Genomic DNA, 18,673 nt, shown 5'->3' on the forward strand with positions numbered 1-18,673 from the left:
AGTTCGTTTATATCGGTGATGCTAACTGTTATTGTCCGAGTACTCCGCACATCCGTGAAAAGCTAATTATGTCCAGGTATAGAGAACTCAGAAACGGACAACTGAATTCCAATCATCTTATCATATCATATGTTATCCTAATATCTTAATCACCTTGGTCACCTTGACTCCCGTTGATCTTCGAACTGGTCGAGAGGGCGCCACTAATTCTTCCATTTGTCCCGATCGCGTGCCAGAGTAGCCCACTGATTCCTCTTTTCGCGTGTGACACGAAGAGCATCATACTTTTCTTTGAAGGACTTTGTGAAGAAATCTGACCATCGGGTCGGCGGTCTTCCTGTAGTGCGCTTAAAATCGCGGGGAACCCAGTCGCTCACGGCTCTGGTCCAATGGTTGTCGTTGAAGCGCATCACGTGTCTGGCCCACCTTATTTTACTTTCCTTGGCAAACGCGGCGACGTCTCTAATCTTCGATCGCTGACGTAGGAGAGAACTTCGAATCCCGTCCCTCATTAGCGTGAAACGGGATACTCCTATCATCACTCTCTCAATTGCGCGTTCAATGACGCTCACCACATTTCCTTCCTCCTTGCAAAATGCCCACGTTTCCGAAGCATAGGCCAAAATAGGAAGTACGGCGGTGCTGAAGCGGTGAGCACGGAGCCGGGTGTTCCCGGTCTTCTTCACTACATCCTCGATGCTCCTGTACGCTCCCCGTCTCCTCCTGCCCAACTCGGGGATCAAGACGTTCATCATGTTCAATCCCCGACCCAGATACACGTAGCTGGTGCATTCGGATATGTTTGTTCCGTTGAGCGTGAATGGGGCATCCGAGACCCATCCGTTCCGCATTAACATCGTCTTTTGTAGATACAGCTGAAGACCGATGCATCCACATGTTTCGACGAATTCGGTCAGCATTCGTTCCGCTTGGCTGAAGCTAGGTGTTATCAGTACGATGTCATCGGCGAAGCGCAAATGGTGTAGCTGCCGACCCGACCTTCACTCCCATGTCGTCCCATTCCAACTTTCGCATTGCGTTCTCGAGGGTGGCTGTGAATATTTTGGGTGAAATTGTATCACCCTGTCGGACCCCCCTCTTCACGTCAATGATGATGTTCTTGTAGAGTGGCGAAATTCCTATCGTGAAGTTACTGTACAACTCTCGAAGTACCTTTATGTACTGAGTAGGGACGCCTTGGTTGTCCAAAGCTTCAAGACCGCTTCCGTCTCAACAGAGTCGAAGGCCTTCTTTAAGTCGATGAAGGTGAGATAGAGCGACATCTTGTACTCTCGTGATACCTCGTTGAGTTTCGAAACAGTGTGGATGTGGTTAATCGTCCTGAATCCTTTTCGAAACCCTGCTTGCTCGCATGGCTGTCCTTCATCCAAGACTTTTTCAATCTTATTAAGGATCACTCTTGTAAAGAGCTTGTAGATGACGGACAGTAACCAGATTGGGCGATAGTTGCCGATGTCATGTGGATCTCCCTTTTTATACAGCAACACGGTCTTGCTGGTCTTCCACTGTTTGGGAACCTTGCATTCCGACAGATAACGTGTAAAGAGCCTCGCCAGGGTGTTGGTGAGTACTGGCGGAAGGCTCTTCAGGTGTTCTGGTCTTATTCTGTCGGGACCGGGTGCCGTACGATTTCTTACCGACATGATAGCATGTCGTATTTCGGATGGGAGAACCTCTAGAATGACATGCCTGTTTTCCCTCAGATGGTGAGGAGGCAAGTGGACATGGCTGTCGAAGAAATCAGAGTAAAAGTCGTGGATGATTTCCTCCATCCCCCTTCTCGATGCAATGGCTGTTTCCTTTGGGTTCCGGAGAGCAGTCATCCTCGTCTTGCGACTGGCAAAGTCTCGACGGGCATAGCAGATGCTTTTCCCCGCCTCTGCAGCTCCAGCCAGCACTTCTGATCTTCTCTCTATAAGGTCTTCCTTCATCGCCTCTCTTCGCGAGCACGGACGTGAGTTCTTGGTTCCCCGCGGCTCGTGCTGCTCCACGCTGGCGTATCAGCTCAAGACTTTCAAGAGACAGGCGTCTCTTGGTGGTTTTAGAACTCTCAGCCTTCTTCGCGCAGTCGTGAAGGTGTTCAACGAGCCGGTCATATTCCTCGTCGACGTTGTCCGTTGCGGAATCTTCCCAAAAGCCAGCTAACGTAGCGAAGAGATCCCAGTTGATGATAGTTCTGGGATTTCTCCCTCTGAACTTGGCGGCTTTCTCTGCTCCCCTTGTGAAGGAAAGTCTTCCTCGGAGGAGGCGATGGTCCGATCCCGTATAGAACTTTGGTACAACAGCGACGTCCGTCAGGCAGAACCTTTTATTGACGATGATGTGGTCTATTTCATTACGGTCGTCATGATGAACTCGGAAAGTCTCTCCCCCTGGTCGTTCCATTGTAGGCCGTGGGTCCGATGTGAAGTTCCTCCGGCGTTCTTCTTGGGCCAACTTTGGCGTTGAAATCGCCAATTATGACCTTGTAGAAGGCATGATCTTCTCGGTAGAACTTCTCCAGGTCCACATAGAAACCTTCGACTTCTTCTTCATCGTAGCTTGATGTTGGAGCAAAAACGACGAAGATAATCAAAGTTGGTGTTGGTCCACATCTTCTGATCCGCAGACTTCCGATTCGGGTCATAATTTGTTCGAAAGAGTCGAAGTTCTTTGTCATACTTGTGTTGACGAGGACGCCAACTCCTCCAACACCTCTACTGTCGCATGTTCCTAAAAACTGTTCTTCTCCAGTTTCATATACGGCGTTGAGATGGTGACGTCGTCTCTTCTCGGTCATTCCGATGACGTCATACTTGATCTTCTTGGCTTGCATCATCATATCTTCGATAGCCGCTTCCGATGCAAGCGTACGTACGTTAGAAGTACAGATCGCCATCGTAGTCGTTTTCCGTTTCGGTAACCTATATGACTCCTGCAATCCCATCCTACCTGGTGCTACCGTACCAGGCTTTCCTTCGGAATCAGGAGACTCTTTTCTATTACTGTATTTTGCATAAAATTTGAAACCCATGGGCAGGTTGCAATCCTCTAGTCCCATGAGTTTTTGGGAGAACTTCCGTTCTCTTGGAGTGGAAATGTGGAGCTTATTTGTTGGAGGCGACTCCAAACCGCCTCCCTTGCACCTCCCAGTCACTTGATTGCAGGCTTTTGGCCGGACCGACGTACGGGATACAAGGATGTCATGAGTCAGTCCTGGCTCTTAATATCAATATCTTAATATGATAAAATAATAATATCATAATTCCTATCATATCATAGGAATTATTGCTCAATAATTAAGAAATCGAAAGTCTGCTGTATGATATTTGGGCATTTTAGAATATCCTCAATGTAATTCTCAGCATTACATGCTGTTACGGTAGAAGGTTTATGTGTTGAACTTTTAACCTTTCTGCTTTTCGATCATCCTCAAGGATCTGGAGATAGAAAAACAGGATTTTATGAGAATCACCTAGTTTCTCAAGTTATTCATAGGATCCATTGGGTTTATTGTATTAACACTTTCGGCGGCTTTTGAACCAGCATTTCGAGAACAAAAATGCAAGGAAGGATTTGGGTAGCTTAATAGGTAATTTTCAGGAACCAAAATTCTCCGCCAATGTTCCACCGTAGTTCTCCTCAAAAACAAAACACAGCACGCTTGTACTGTGATTAATACTTAAGCAAGCTGTGCACGTAGAAAATAAGGCCTAGAAGTGTGTTTCAAAAACACCCTGAGGTGCATTGGCTACGTTAGGCATCTCGTCTAGATTAGTAGCTGTTTGGTTTTTTCTGGTTTTTTTTTCATTTTCTAGTTATATGAAAGCTTGCATTCGCTGTATGAACATTGAAGAAACTTTGGACATACATATGAAGTGAGAATGAGTAAATTGCGGTATTTCTACTATTCCTGTATCCAATAACTCCTCGATTAGTGATTGTCTTTAATATCTGTGCCTTTTACTGCATTTAACATTTTTGGTACGCGAAATTTCCTGTGTGCAGAAGCACATTCACGTAGTGCTCGATAGATCATCGTTGAGTACTGGAAATTGTTTTGACGCATAAAATCCCTTATAAAGACCTAGCTCAGGTTGAACATGGCAACAATTGATGCTAGATAAACGTTGATCTAAAAATCTTTATTGTCAATTCGTTCTTCACTGTCTGCTAACTTCCTGCTGCCTTGCTCTGCTCTCTAAGCACTCATCGCAGCGATTGCAGTCGCAAGCGCTTAAAAACCTTCAAAATTTAATAACATCGAACTTGGCGAAAAAAATTGACAAGTGGTTGGGGTCCTATTGCCGACGAAAGCCACCACGCCTGAAATTTTGAGTAACATAAAATTATTCAGTGAACAGAATGAGGCAAAATTGATGTCTAATTTTCTCACAAAGTGCTCCAGCAGGGCCAACTTTTTGTTTTTTCATTCCAACACTCTTCCTTACTTCCTTAGAATCAAGAAGTGTTTCTTTTCCTATAAACTTATTAGTATAGAAGGAAGTACTTTAATAGCAAGTGTATCTCATTACATCCTTTTACCTCAGAGCTCCCTCTTGCTTCTAACAAACCCTTTTTAGCGAAGTAGAGGAGGAAATGATTGTGCTCACCCACAACGCCAATTTCGAAATGCTCCGAAGTTTGAGTTGTGCTCTACGAGAACACTAGACAACAAAGAGGAGAGAAATAAACAGAATCACATTCATGTTGGATGTCAAATGATTGAAAATACATCGCTAGGAATGTTTTTAATAGTTCCGATCATCTAGCTCAATCTCTCCATTGATTCATACATGATTTAATTTGTTCCATCATCACAGGTGGAAGCTCGGCATTTGCATCAAATGAATTGTGTTAATGTGCCTTTTTGCATTATATGGATTGTACTAATATATTGTTAAGTTATACAGCACTTTTAACAGGATTAGATGAGCTAAACACATGGACTTACGCTCCAGTACTGCACAACTGCATCTTGGAAAATAATAATGCTAAATTCGTCTCAGTTTGTGAAAGGATAGATGCAGGTAGAGAACGTCAAATCGCACTTTTCTAAAAAAACTTTCTTCCGCTCCAAAAATAAAGAGTTGAGAAAATTTACAAAATAAGTTTTTCTTAACTGTGCGGCGAATACTACTCTCACTGCTAACTTGTGACCCTGCTTTCACTCAGTCCAACGAGGTTTAGAGGGCATAGGGAACTTGCCAGCTAAATAATCCGCACTATTATATGCCGCGAATTTCCATCTTTTCCATTTACGTCGTGAAAAAGCATATCTTGAAAGGCCAAAGGGCTGGTCATCACCACCCAGGCATGTCTTCTGTTGTCGACTCAATCCATTGATTTCTAGAATACGCAGAAAGAGGTCGTTGTCGTATGTCTCTTTTGGAGTGCGGATCAGAAGGGAGCTGTGCGATGCAGATTGTTTCACAAACATCTAGACTAGAAAGTGATTAGACTCTAGAAAGTGCCAGGGAATTTCCCTGCTGCGTCTTATGTACAAGGTTTCAGAAAGGATTGCCCTTGAACTGTTAAGCGTCGCAAACAATGCGCAACAAGTAGGCTGACTTTCGTCCTGGCCGATTTACTTCTAACCATGTGTTCACCGTCAAGAGAGTGGCGGAAATCTGGCAGCAGTACTCGAGGACGATGCAACTGTTCTTTTCAAGCTTCGAAGCCGATCTCGAGTCTTCTAGTCGAAGCAGCCTTCCCAGCGCACTTCTCGCCGACGGAGAGCAAGGAAGGTTCGTTCGCCTACCAGATCATTAGAATCTAGTAGGCGAACGAACTTTCCGGGCTTGATTCTAATCAACGAGTAACTGCTGCGATTCAAACACCAGCCTGACGTATAATACAACATCGTTAGAAGAGGTATTTGGAGTAAGGGAAGAGGCAGTGCCGAACCATTCTTGTTCAACTTCGCTATCAATGATCTCGAAGAGCGGTTGATCAGCTCCCTGCCCACATCGTATTAGCACTATTAGGGAGCCTATTGACCGATTTCGAGTACGCCAACGGTGCTGTTATATTCGCAGGAAGCAGCGCGACACTTTAACACAGTGTCAATCTCGTATCGAAGCAAGCTGCAGCCTACGTTCACGCTCTGATAAGAGCAAGCAGATGTGCGTCTCTTTCAGACCTCAAACGGAAATCAGGGTGGAATGACAACTGATTGAACTTTCAATGAGTTCTCTAACCTCTGGTAAAGAACAATGGCAGATACGAGAAAGATATTTAGCAATGATGCGATGGCGATGCAGATGATAAGAAGGTAGGAGGCTGCGCGAAAGCTGTGAGGAACGCCTTGTCTCTTTGTCTCCCTATTCTTTTCCTCTAGTTATTTATAAATTCGTACACCAATGGTGTACAATGTAACTGTGTTCAGTTGGATGTAAACTGTCAGAAAAAATTCCGAGAGATATCTGCGGTTTAACCGATGATGTATAATCATTAGCTATTACTCTCAACAGGGCGGGTGTAGTGTAGCGGTTAGAGGTTCCGCTTCCTGCACGATCGATCGGAGGTTCGAATCCGCCCTAGTGCTCACCAAGCCTGTCATTCCTCTGTGGTCGATAAATTGGTACCAGACTTGTCTGGGAGGATAAAAGCACTGACTTGATACATCGGCTAGCCACCGCAAGTCATTGTATAAGCCAATTACACGTTCGCAAACCTCAAACGAATCTGAATTGAAGTGAACGTGGGGGCGCATCCCAAGCGGATTGATTAACATCAGAAACTTTATCCTTCATCCTTATTACTGTCAACAACCAATCAATGGAAGAGCCAGTGATAACATTGACTTATCTGTCAGTGCTTGTCTTAGTTTCTATACATTTTGCCTAATACGGAGTAGCACTGTTGTCCTTCGTAAAAGTTTTAAAAAAAGCAAGCAAATCACATTGATCATCTCACAAGGTGTTAGAATATAGTTGCAATTAGGAAAAATCCGACAGATTTTATACCCTTCGACTCACTTAGTGGTCAATGGATCACCGTAGGGCACTAAAGATGTTGAAGATGACACTGAAGAAGATGAAACATTGCAGGTGTTTGACGCATAGTAACTTTCATGAAGACTAGGTTCAGGTCGAACTTGGCATAAATTGATGGAAAATAAGCATTATTCTAAAACTTTTTATTGTTTAAATAATAGTGTTTAAATAGTTTTTACTGTCTACTGTTTTCCTGCTGATTTGCTCTTCTCTAACTAACCAAATATAGTTCTAAGGAATCCGGCCCCAAGCCCTTAAAAAGCATTAAAATTTAATAACATCGATTTAAGCAAATAAATATTAACAAGAGGTTGAGGTCCTACCAACGCCGAAAGCAGAAGCAACTGAAATTTAGAGCAACATTAAACTACTCAGACGACAGAATAAGACAAAATTAACGTCAAATGTTCTCACTAAATATCGGGCCAATTTTGTGTTTTTTCATTCCAACACTCTTCTTTGCTTCCTCAGAATCCAGAAATGTTTCATTTCCTATAAACTCATCATTACTAGTATGGAAGGAACTGCTTTAATACCAAGTGTATCTCAGAAATTCATCATTTTTCCTAGGGGTCCCCTCCTGCCCTAACGAACCCTTTTTAATCAATTATAGTAGAAAATGATTGTGCTCACCCACAACGCCAATTTCGAAATGCGCCGGAGTTCGAGTTGTGCTGTACGAGAACACGAAGAAATAAACAGAATCGCATTCATGTTGGATGCCAAATGATTGAAAATACATCGTTAGGAATGTTTTTAATAGTTCCGATCATCTAGCTCAATCTCTCCATTGATTCATACATGATTTAATTTGTTCCATCATCACAGGTGGAAGCTCGGCATTTGCATCAAATGAATTGTGTTAATGTGCCTTTTTGCATTATATGAATTGTACTAATATATTGTTAAGTTATACAACACTTTTAACAGGATTAGATGAGCTAAACACATGGACTTACGCTCCAGTACTGCACAACTGCATCTTGGAAAATAATAATGCTAAATTCGTCTCAGTTTGTGAAAGGATAGATGCAGGTAAAGAACGTCAAATCGCACTTTTCTAAAAAAAAACTTTCTTCCGCTCCAAAAATAAAGAGTTGAGGAAATTTACAAAATAAGTTTTTCTTAACTGTGCGGCGAATACTACTCTCACTGCTAACTTGTGACCCTGCTTTCACTCAGTCCAACCAGGTTTAGAGGGCATAGGGAACTTGCCAGCTACATAATCCGCATTATTATATGCCGCGAATTCCCATCTTTTCCATTTACGTCGTGGAAAAGCATATCTTGAGAGATTAAAGGGCTGGTCATCACCACCCAGGCATGTCTTCTGTTGTCGACTCAATCCATTGATTTCTAGAATACGCAAAAAGAGGTCGTTGTCGTATGTCTCTTCTGGAGTGCGGATCAGAAGGAAGCTGTGCGATGCAGATTGTTTCACAAACATCAAGACTAGAAAGTGATTAGACTCTAGAAAGTGCCAGGGAATTTCCCTGCTGCGTCTTATGTACAAGGTTTCAGAAAGGATTGCCCTTGAACTATTAAGCGCAAACTACGCGCAACAAGCAGGCTGACTTTCGTCCTGGCGGATTTACTTGTAACCATGTGTTCACCGTCAAGAGAGTGGCGGAAATCTGGCAGCGGTACTCGAGGACGATGCAACTGTCCTTTTCAGGCTTCGAAGCCGATCTCGACTCTTCTCAGCGAAGCCGCCTCCCCAACGATCTTCTCACCGACGGAGAGCAAGGAAGGTTCGTTCGCCTACCAGATCATTAGAATCTAGTAGGCGAACGAACTTTCCGGGCTTGATTCTAATCAACGAGTAACTGCTGCGATTCCAGGAAAGTTACCTATCTCGAGTACGCCAACGATGTTGTTATATTCGCACGAATCAGTAATAAGCATCATCATAGAAAAGCACGTTCGCCTGCTAGATGATCCGAATCAACGAGTGACTGCTGCGGTTCGAAAACCAGCCTGATGTATAATACAACATCGTTAGAAGAGGTATTTGGAGTAAGTGACGGGGAACCGCCGGATCCGTCTTGTTTAACTTCGCTATCAATAATCTCGAAGAGCGGTTGATCAACTCCCTGCAGACATCGTATTAGCACTAGCCGATGTGTCAAGTCAGTCATCATAAGTTTATAAAAAAATTAAAGTTCTCTATAAAAAAAATATAAAAAATATGAAAGGTGTAAAGGATAAAAGAAAATTTAAGAAGCTGCCCTGAGTTTTGATGTTCGTCTTAATAACCGCATTGTTGTCCGGATTCAGCTGAATCGCACAGTTTTCGGGGTTGGCAGCATTTGTCTCCTTATTTATTTATAAATTCGTACACCAATGATTGTATTGATTGTAACTGTGTTCAGCTGGATATCAACTCTCCGAAAAAAAAAATTCAGAGATATCTGCGATGATCATTTGCTAATCATTTGCTATTACTGTCAACAGCCAATCAATGGAAGAGTCAGTGATAGCATTGACTTATCTGTCAGTGCTTGTCCTAGTTTTTATACATTTTTCCTAATACGGACTAACACTGTTGCCTTTTTTAAAAGTTTTAAAAAAAAAGAAAGCAAATCACATTGATCATCTCTCAAGGTATTAAAATATAGTTGCAATTAGGAAAAATCTAACAGATTTTATACCCTTCGACTCAGAACTTGTAACCTTTTGAATATTGCCGACAGTATGAGATGAGAATCTAAATCCTGCTCACTAATCTTCAATGAATTCGCTGTTCACTGCCTATAGCATTTTCGATGTGTGGAACTTGACTTGTGCCAAAGCACATAGCGGTCAATGGATCACCGTTGGGCACTGAAGATGTGTTTGACGCATAGTAGCTTTCATGAAGACTAGGCTCAGGTCGAACATGGCATAAATTGATGGTAAATAAGCGTTATTCTAAAAATTTTTATTGTTTAAATAACAGTGTTTAAACAGTTTTCATTGTCTGCTGTCTTCCTGCTGTCTTGCTCTTCTCTAACTAACCAAATATATAGTGAGCGAGTGAAGCCGCAAGCCCTTTAAAAGCATTAAAATTTAATAACATCGAATTAATCAAATAAATATTAACAAGAGGTTGAGGTCCTACCAGCGCCGAAAGCGGTAAGCACTGAAATTTAGAGCAACATTAAACTACTCAGACGAGAGGATAAGACAAAATTAATGTCAAATGTTCTCACTAAATAACGGGCCATATTTGTGTTTTTTCATTCCAACACTCTTCTTTACTTCCTCAGAATCCAGAAATGTTTCGTTACCTATAAACTCATTCTTACTAGTATGGAAGGAAATGCTTTAATACCAAGTGTATCTCAGAAATTCATCATTTTTCCTAGGAGCCCCCTCCTGCCTTAACGAACTCTTTTTAATGAATTATAGTAGAAAATGATTGTGCTCACCCACAACGCCAATTTCGAAATGCTCCGGAGTTCGAGTTGTGCTGTACGACAACACGTCGACAACAAAGAGGAGAGAAATAAACAGAATCGCATTCATGCTGGATGCCGAATGATTGAAAATACATAGCTAAGAAGGTTTTTAATAGTTAAAAACATCTAGCTCAATTTCTTCATCGATCCTTATATAATTCATTCCATTATCAGATGTAGAAATTCGGCGTTTCCATTTAATGGATTTTGCTAATGCGCCTTTCTGCTTTTCTGCATTGTCTAATGTATTGTCAAGTTATACAACACTTTTACCAGGATTAGGTTTGCTAAACACAAGGACTTACGCTTCAAAACATTGCTATTATTGAATAACTGCAAAACGACAGTTTCCATATATGTTTTTTTTTAAATTTTTTTTGCTCTTCGTGCAGACACTATGCTCTTAAACTATGAGTAACCTCGATCAACGTATATCGCTGTACGTATAAAAAACCTACATTCTCAGTTTTTTCTAACCAGAGATTCTGACTTTAACCCCTTCTTCTTCTATTCTGGATGCGCTGTTTTTCCATAAATTTAAGCGCCATATAAATATCCATACTAGTAGCTGCCTACTAATTCCGGCACAACTGCACCCTTACAAGTAATAACTCGACTTAGAGCCACATTCCAGTATCAGTATGTGAGAGGAAAGGTAAGAGATCTCTGCTTTTGCACATTCAGGTCGAGACAGTCAAATCGCGCTTTTTTTTTAAAAACTTCACTTTTCCTCCGCTGCACAAAGTTCATCTTTCATTTTCTTATAGGTCTTTTCTAAGAAGTTGTTTGGCTGTTGACAGTAATAGCAAATGATTAGCAATTGATCATCGCAGATATCTCTCAGAATTTTTTTTCGGAGAGTTGATATCCCGCTGAACACAGTTACAATCAATACAATCATTGGTGTACGAATTTATAAATAAATAAGGAGACAAAAGCTGCCAACCTCGAAAACTGTGCGATTCAGCTAAATCCGGACGAAAATGCGGTTATTCAGACGAACATCAAAACACAGGGCAAATTCTCTTTTATCCTTTACACCTTACACATTTGTTTATTTTTATTTTTTATAGAGAACTTCAATTTTTCTTATAAACTTATGATGACTGACTTGACACATCGGCTAGCCCCCCTAAGTCACTCTATAGGCCAATTACACGTTCGTAAACCTCAAACGATTCTGAATCGAGGCGATTCTGAACGTGGTGGTGTATCTCAAGCGGATTGATTAAAGCCAGACATTTCATCCTTTTCCTTTTATCCTCCAGCAGGTGACTCCAACATCCAGAGTATAGAGAAGGTCTTTTGAAATAGTATCCATTGGTGGTCCTAGTTGTCATGATAAACCTGGAAAGCCTCTCTCCCTGCTCATTCTATTGTCTGCCGTGCTTCTTGACTTACTGCCTCTCATAGATCTTCTGTAACCTATTCCGGGACTGAAGTCACCAGTAGTGACTTTTTAGAAGGTGCGTTCTTTTCTGCAGAACACTCTAGGTCTACGTAGAAAGCTCTTCGTTGCTTGATATGGGACCGTAACCGGCGAAGATTGTCAAGGCTAGTGTTGAACCACATGTCCGAGATTCGGGCCGTCACTGCTTAGAATTAGCCACTGTTCCTCGGTATACTCGTACCGATGAGAAAACCACTAGACGCTATATGTAAAACCAGAGAAGATCTGTTCCTAAAAGCAGTTCATCTCCAGGTTTACATATGGCGTCTAGTGAGTTTGGTCTCGGTCAGTCCGATGACATCGTACTTAACGTACTTACCAACGTGCACAATCAGGTCTTCGATTGCTAATCCCAATGCAAGCGAGCCCACGGCGTATGTACAGATCATCATCAAAGCCCTCCATTTCGGCGGGCTAGGTGACCCCCGCAACCCCATCTTTTTTGAGCCGTTCTTTTTTTTACGATACTCTGAAGTAAGAATACTGTTTTCTGTTGCTGTGTGTTGCGTATAATTTCAAAACACAGAGGCAGCTTCCTTTCTTCTAGTCCCACAAGCCTTGTGGAGAACGTAGCGTCTTTCCTGATCAACAGTTTAAACTTATTTTTTGAACCTCGTCTGCATACCTTTGTCATCTATTCGCAGGTTTTCGGCCACACCGACGTACCGGATACATGTTATCAGTCATTTCTGACACAACAGAAAGAGAGAGTCCACCCTTGAATCCACCCGCATCACATGGCTCGCACAATATCGCTTTCGTCCGAGATTAGCCCTCTAGCGGATGCCGGATGTGACGCCTCTAATGACGGAGATTCGTGGTCATTGAACTCAATTAATTAGATTTGACTAGATATTCAATTCTAATAGTTACATAAACTTTTGTATCATGCTTGAAAAATGGTGTATTTTTTGTAGCTGAACTCGTTCTGGTAATAAACCACTCCTTTAGAACTATTTTGAGACCTCTTGAGAAATGAATGGAAAAAAGAAAAAATACAGAAGAAATATTCACGAAAATAAATGCGTTATACTGAAATATTTCTGCTGTAGCCGTTTTTAAGTGACTGAACTTTTCTCAAATAGACTTTAACCTGGTTGATAAAAATCAAATATCCGACTAATCGTTTTTCAAGAATATTTATGTGGTCTTTGTAGTAAGGAGCGGTCGTAGATAACAGTGAGAGTGCAAAATCAACTTCTTTCGCTTTAATATTGGCGCAGGCTGTTGAATCACTAGGAATCCAGAATCCTGAATCTTCAGTGTCCTTGTAATTCCAGGCAGAAATACGCTGTATTATTCAGTGGTAAAAACTTGCTCTTCTGAAGAAAAGTAGTTCTTTTTTTTTGTTCTCTGTGTCTCTCTTTTTATACCTTTTATACGGAAATCTTTATCTTTCGAACTGAAACAATAGGAGAAAGATTTGTTACTAGCTTGTAAAAGATGTGAAAGCTTCAAAAATGATGCTTGCAAAAAGAAGTGCTTTAGTATGACAAATCATCTGAACACTGGGAGTCAAAGTTGAAGCAACAATCTTATCTTTCTTTTCTTTCTTGTCTGTTTTTTTTTTCATGCCACCATTGACATCTTAGCGATGCATCTACATAATGATCAAAGAAGGTGAGAGAATCTGAAATGAGATAAGTATGAAGATAAACAAAACTTCTTATAAAGGTTCAAGAAAACGTACAGTTATCAGTAAGTTAAAGTGATTTTTAAGAGTTCAGTTAAAAATTCCTCTATGCATTCTTTATGACACTCACTTCAGAACATTTTCTTTTTTTTGTGGAGGTGACGGTACGATTTAGAAGCATTAGAAGTCAATCAAACTGCATCAACTGGAATGTGGATTTACGCTTCGACCTAACTACCGTTAAGCAGCACGCGGTTTCAAAAATCGAAAAGAAAAACGCTGGAGCGTTTAGCTCTGCGACATTGGCCCCCACCCTCTTTTTTCTTATTCTCTGTGAAATCATCCTAAGAAAACTCTGGAATACTTCTCTTCTACATTGGTGTCCATTTAAAAGAGGATCAGTATTTTTCTTACTAACTCTGGCAACGCCACGGATCTCCCCCACTAGAAGGATTACAGCCGGTTAGTGGCGAGGCTACGTGGCGCGTCCCCGGGTGGCGGATAGGGGGCAATTCCAGAAGCCCTCCTCTCTACGCTGGACGTGGGAGTCACCCGGTGGAAGATACCGTAATGAAATAGACCACATCATCGTCAATAAAAGGTTCTGCCTGACGGACGTCGCTGTTGTACCAAAGTTCTATACGGGATCGGACCATCGCCTCCTCCGAGGAAGATTTTCCTTCACAAGGAGAGCAGAGAAAGCCGTCAAGTTCAGATGAAGATATCCCAGGATTATTGTCAACTGGGATCTTTTCGCTACGTTAGCCGGCTTTTGGGAAGATTCAATGGACAGCATCGATGACCGGCTCGTTGATCACCTTCACGACTTCGCGAAGAAGGCTGAGAGTTCTAAATCCTCCAAGAGACGCCTGTCTCTTGAAAGTCTTGAGCTGATACGCCAGCGTGGAGCAGCACGAACCGCAGGGAACTAAGAACTCACGTCCGTGCTCGCGAAGCTTTGCAGAGAGGCGATGAAGGAAGACCTTATAGAGAGAAGAGCAGAAGTGCTGGCTGAAGATGCAGAGGCGGGAAAAAGCATCCGCTATGCCCGTCGAGACTTCGCCAGTCGCAGGACGAGGATAACTGCTCTCCGGAACCCAAAGGAAACAGCCATTGCATCGAGAACGGGGATGGAGGAAATCATCCACGACTTTTACTCTGATTTTTCGACAGCCATGTCCACTTGCCTCCTCACCATGACGGGAAGACGGACATGTCATTCCAGAGGTTCTTCCGTCCGAAATACGACATGCTATCATGTCAGTAAGAAATCGTACGGCACCCGGTCTCGACAGAATAAGACCAGAACACCTGACGAGCCTTCCGCCAGTACCCATCAACACCCTGGCGAGGCTCTTTACACGTTATCTGTCGGAATGCAAGGTTCCTAAACAGTGGAAGACCAGCAAGACCGTGTTGCTGTATAAAAAGGGAGATCCACATGACATCGGCAACTATCGCCCAATCTGCCTACTGTCCATCATCTACAAGCTCTTTACAAGAGTAATCCTTAATAGGATTGAAAAAGTCTTGGATGAAGGACAGCCATGCGAGCAAGCAGGGTTTCGAAAAGGATTCAGCACGATTGACCACATTCACACTGTTTCGAAACTCATCGAGGTATCACGAGAGTATAAGATGCCGCTCTGTCTCACCTTCATCGACTTAAAGAAGGCCTTCGATTGCCTTGGACAACCAAGGCGTCCCTATTTAGTACATAAAGGTTTTTCGAGAGTTGTACAGTAACTTCACGATAGGAATTTTGCCACTCTACAAGAATATCATCATTGAAGGGGGGGGGGGTCCGACAGGTGATACAATTTCACCCAAAATATTCACAGCCACCCTCGAGAACGCAATGCGAAAGTTGGAATGGGACGACATGGGAGTTAAGGTTGATGGTCGGCAGCTACACCATTTGCGGTTTGGTTATGACATTGTACTGATAACACCTAGCGTCAGCCAAGCGGAACGAATGGTGATAGAATTCGACGAAACATGTGGATGCATCGGTCTTCAGCTGAATCTACAAAAGACGATGTTTATGCGGAACGGATAGGTCTCGGATGCCCCATTCACGCTCAACAGAATGAACGTATCCGAATGCACCAGCTACGTTTATCTGGGTCCAGGATTGAACATGATGAACGACTTGACCACCAAGGTGGGCAGGAAGAGACGAGCGGCTTGGGGAGCGTACAAGAGCATCGAGGATGTAGTGAAGAAGACCAGGAACACCCGGCTCCGTGCTCACCTCTTCAACACCACCGTACTTCCTGTTTTGACCTATGCTTCGGAAACCTGGGCATTTCGCAAGCAGGAAGAAAACGCGGTGAGCGTCATTGAACGCGCAATTGAGAGAGTGATGCTAGGAGTACCCGTTTCGCGCAAGTGAGGGACGGGATTCGAAGTTCTCTCCTACGTCAGCGATCGAAGACCAGAGACGCTGCTGCGTTGGCCAAGAAAAGTAAAATGAGGTGGGCCGGACACGTGATGCGCTTCAACGACAACCGTTGGACCAGAGCCGTGAGCGACTGGGTTCCCCGCGATTTTAAGCGCACTACAGGAAGACCGCCGACCCGATGGTCAGATTTCTTCACAAAGTCCTTCAAAGAAAAGTATGATGCTCTTCGTGTCACACGCGAAAAGAGGAATCAGTGGGTTACTCTGGCACGCGATCGGGACAAATGGAAAAATTAGTGGCGCCCTCTCGACCAGTTCGAAGATCAACGTGAGTCAAGGTGATCAAGGTGATTAACACTTTCGGCGGCTTTTGAACCAGCAGAACAATACTGCAAGGAAGGATTTGGGTAGCTGAATGGGTAATTTTCAGAAACCATCATTGTCCGCTACTGTAGCGCCGTGGTTCTCGCCAGAAACAAAACACACCACGCTTGTACTGTGATTAATACTGAAGCAAGCTGCGCACGTAGAAAATAAGGCCTTGAAGTGTGTTTCAAAAACAACCTGAGGTGCATTCGTTACGTTAGGCATCTCGTCTAGATTAGTAGCTGTTTAGTTTTTCCAATTTTTTTTTCATTTTTCAAAAGGTCAGTTGTATGATGGTTCAGATTCGCCTTAAGAAATCCTCGTGAAAGAGATCTTCAATGAATCTTCTGTTCACTGCCTGTAGCATTTTTGGTGTGTGGAACTGAGTGATGAGTGGTGAGTTGTCGATGGATCATCGTTGAGCACTGAAAAAGTGTTTGACTCATAGTAGCTTTCATGAAGACTAGGTTCAAGTCGAACTTGGAATGAGTCGATGGGAAACAAACGTTGTTCTAAAAAACTTTATGGTTTTAATAGTACTTTGCTGTCTGCTGTCTTCCTGCTGCCTTACTCTTCTCATCCAAGTCTCCTTCTAATGACTATAGCCAGAGTCACTCAAAAACCATTTCAATTTAAAAATATCAAACGAAACAAAAAATTTTGACAAGACGTTGAGGTCCTACCGGCGAAGACAGCCGGACTCGCTGAAATTTATAGTAACATTAAACTACTCAGTCAACAGAATAAGGCCAAATTTATGTCAAATTTTCTCACAAAATATTGCAGGGTGAGATTTGTGTTTTTTTTTTCATTCCAACACTCTTCCCTACTTCCTTAGAATCCAGAAATGTTTCGTTACCTATATCCTTCCATACTAGTAAGAAAACTTTTTCTCACTAGTATGGAAGGAAATGCTTTAATACCAAGTGTATCTCAGAAATTCATAGTTTTTCCTAGGAGTATCCTCCTACCTTAATGAACCCCTTTTAATGAATTATAGAAGACAATTATAGATAGAAAATTATTGTGCTCACCCAATACGCCAATTTCAGAATGCTCGGCAGTCCAGGTTTTGCTGTACGAGAACACGTGGACAACAAAGAGGAGAGAAATAAACAGAATCACATTCATGCTGGATGCCAAATGATTGAAAATACATAGCTAAGAAGGTTTTTAATAGTTACGAACATCTAGCTCAATTTCTCCACTGATCCTTAGATAATTCATTCCATTATCAGATGTAGAAAATTCGGCATTTCCATTAAACGGATTGTGCTAATATACCCTTCTGCATGAAATAGATTGTCTAATGTATTTTTAAGATATACATCACTTTTAGCAGGATTAGATGTTCTAAACACATGTGCTTAGGATTCAAAACATTTCCACCTGTGATAATGGAACAAATTAAATCATGTATGAATCAATGGAGAGATTGAGCTAGATGATCGGAACTATTAAAAACATTCCTAACGATGTATTTTCAATCATTTGGCATCCAGCATGAATGCGATTCTGTTTATTTCTCTCCTCTTTGTTGTCGACGTGTTCTCGTACAGCACAACTCGAACTCCGGCGCATTTCGAAATTGGCGTTGTGGGTGAGCACAATCATTTTCTACTATAATTCATTAAAAAGGGTTCGTTAAGGCAGGAGGGGACCCCTACGAAAAATGATGAATTTCTGAGATACACTTGGTATTAAAGCAGTTCCTTCCATACTAGTAATGATGAGTTTATAGGAAATGAAACATTTCTGGATTCTGAGGAAGCAAAGAAGAGTGTTGGAATGAAAAAACACAAATATGGCCCGTTATTTAGTAAGAACATTTGACATTAATTTTGTCTTATCCTGTCGTCTGAGTAGTTTAATGTTGCTCTAAATTTCAGTTGCTTCTGCTGTCGGCGCTGGTAGGACCTCAACCTCTTGTTAATATTTATTTGCTTAAATCGATGTTATTAAATTTTAATGCTTTTTAAGGGCTTGGGGCTGGACTCCTTAGAACTATATTTGGTTAGTTAGACAAGAGCAAATCAGCAGGAAGACAGCAGACAGTAAAAACTATTTAAACACTACTATTTAAACAATAAAAAGTTTTAGAATAATGCTTATTTTCCATCAATTTATGCCAAGTTCGACCTGAACCTAGTCTTCATGAAAGTTACTATGCGTCAAACACCTGCAATGTTTCATCTTCTTCAGTGTCATCTTCAACATCTTTAGTGCCCTACGGTGATCCATTGACCACTACGTTTATGTGCTTTGGCACAAACCAAGTTCCACACATCGAAAATGCTATAGGCAGTGAACAGGGAATTCATTGAAGATTAGTGAGCAGGATTTAGATTCTCATCTCATACTGTCGACAATATTCAAAAGGTTA

General features: G+C 42.1%; 9 protein-coding genes across 13 annotated transcripts; 4 read left to right on the top strand and 5 right to left on the bottom strand.

Annotated features, from left to right (window-relative positions):
- Window positions 1-203: 203 nt before the first annotated feature.
- RB195_012124 (uncharacterized protein) lies at window positions 204-920 on the bottom strand (the record flags this gene model as incomplete). Its single annotated transcript, XM_064193832.1, has 1 exon — window positions 204-920. The coding sequence occupies one exon, from the start codon at window positions 918-920 to the stop codon at window positions 204-206; it is 717 nt and encodes a 238-aa protein (XP_064051415.1).
- Window positions 921-1,175: 255 nt separating this feature from the next.
- On the bottom strand, window positions 1,176-1,952 carry RB195_012125 (uncharacterized protein; the record flags this gene model as incomplete). Its single annotated transcript, XM_064193833.1, has 1 exon — window positions 1,176-1,952. The coding sequence occupies one exon, from the start codon at window positions 1,950-1,952 to the stop codon at window positions 1,176-1,178; it is 777 nt and encodes a 258-aa protein (XP_064051416.1).
- A 413-nt stretch (window positions 1,953-2,365) lies between these two features.
- Window positions 2,366-3,061, bottom strand: RB195_012126 (uncharacterized protein; the record flags this gene model as incomplete). Its single annotated transcript, XM_064193834.1, has 1 exon — window positions 2,366-3,061. The coding sequence occupies one exon, from the start codon at window positions 3,059-3,061 to the stop codon at window positions 2,366-2,368; it is 696 nt and encodes a 231-aa protein (XP_064051418.1).
- Window positions 2,366-10,505, bottom strand: RB195_012127 (uncharacterized protein; the record flags this gene model as incomplete). 3 transcript variants are annotated; one of them, XM_064193836.1, is made up of 9 exons in its annotated part: window positions 2,366-3,222; window positions 4,246-4,326; window positions 4,397-4,480; window positions 4,614-4,656; window positions 5,841-5,992; window positions 7,219-7,251; window positions 7,322-7,342; window positions 7,413-7,490; window positions 7,632-7,740. In XM_064193836.1, the coding sequence occupies 9 exons, from the start codon at window positions 7,738-7,740 to the stop codon at window positions 2,366-2,368; spliced, it is 1,458 nt and encodes a 485-aa protein (XP_064051417.1). The 3 variants fall into 3 exon arrangements, with proteins under 3 accessions (XP_064051417.1, XP_064051419.1, XP_064051420.1); XM_064193835.1 differs by lacking the exons at window positions 2,366-3,222; window positions 4,246-4,326; window positions 4,397-4,480; ... (1 more) ...; window positions 5,841-5,992; window positions 7,632-7,740 and adding exons at window positions 9,996-10,028; window positions 10,099-10,119; window positions 10,190-10,267; window positions 10,409-10,505 and having other exon boundaries at window positions 7,214-7,251; XM_064193837.1 differs by lacking the exons at window positions 2,366-3,222; window positions 4,246-4,326; window positions 4,397-4,480; ... (4 more) ...; window positions 7,413-7,490; window positions 7,632-7,740 and adding exons at window positions 8,173-8,354; window positions 9,996-10,028; window positions 10,099-10,119; window positions 10,190-10,267; window positions 10,409-10,505.
- A 3,798-nt stretch (window positions 10,506-14,303) lies between these two features.
- On the bottom strand, window positions 14,304-14,858 carry RB195_012128 (uncharacterized protein; the record flags this gene model as incomplete). Of its 2 annotated transcripts, none has more annotated exons than XM_064193838.1 (1): window positions 14,304-14,858. In XM_064193838.1, one exon carries the CDS (start codon window positions 14,856-14,858, stop codon window positions 14,304-14,306), a length of 555 nt encoding a protein of 184 aa, XP_064051421.1. The 2 variants fall into 2 exon arrangements, with proteins under 2 accessions (XP_064051421.1, XP_064051422.1); XM_064193839.1 differs by having other exon boundaries at window positions 14,304-14,741.
- RB195_012129 (uncharacterized protein) lies at window positions 14,779-15,580 on the top strand (the record flags this gene model as incomplete). The annotated part of the gene is made up of 2 exons (XM_064193840.1): window positions 14,779-15,244; window positions 15,363-15,580. The coding sequence occupies 2 exons, from the start codon at window positions 14,779-14,781 to the stop codon at window positions 15,578-15,580; spliced, it is 684 nt and encodes a 227-aa protein (XP_064051423.1).
- Window positions 15,380-15,580, top strand: RB195_012130 (uncharacterized protein; the record flags this gene model as incomplete). Its single annotated transcript, XM_064193841.1, has 1 exon — window positions 15,380-15,580. The coding sequence occupies one exon, from the start codon at window positions 15,380-15,382 to the stop codon at window positions 15,578-15,580; it is 201 nt and encodes a 66-aa protein (XP_064051424.1).
- Window positions 15,581-15,610: 30 nt separating this feature from the next.
- On the top strand, window positions 15,611-16,221 carry RB195_012131 (uncharacterized protein; the record flags this gene model as incomplete). Of its 2 annotated transcripts, XM_064193843.1 has the most annotated exons (2): window positions 15,611-15,853; window positions 15,949-16,221. In XM_064193843.1, 2 exons carry the CDS (start codon window positions 15,611-15,613, stop codon window positions 16,219-16,221), a joined length of 516 nt encoding a protein of 171 aa, XP_064051425.1. The 2 variants fall into 2 exon arrangements, with proteins under 2 accessions (XP_064051425.1, XP_064051426.1); XM_064193842.1 differs by lacking the exon at window positions 15,949-16,221 and having other exon boundaries at window positions 15,611-15,916.
- Window positions 16,222-17,793: 1,572 nt separating this feature from the next.
- Window positions 17,794-18,308, top strand: RB195_012132 (uncharacterized protein; the record flags this gene model as incomplete). Its single annotated transcript, XM_064193844.1, has 4 exons — window positions 17,794-17,890; window positions 18,032-18,109; window positions 18,180-18,200; window positions 18,271-18,308. The coding sequence occupies 4 exons, from the start codon at window positions 17,794-17,796 to the stop codon at window positions 18,306-18,308; spliced, it is 234 nt and encodes a 77-aa protein (XP_064051427.1).
- Between the last annotated feature and the right edge of the window lie 365 nt (window positions 18,309-18,673).

Source organism: Necator americanus, chromosome III, assembly GCF_031761385.1.
Source record: "Necator americanus strain Aroian chromosome III, whole genome shotgun sequence".
Lineage (NCBI taxonomy): Eukaryota > Metazoa > Nematoda > Chromadorea > Rhabditida > Ancylostomatidae > Necator > Necator americanus.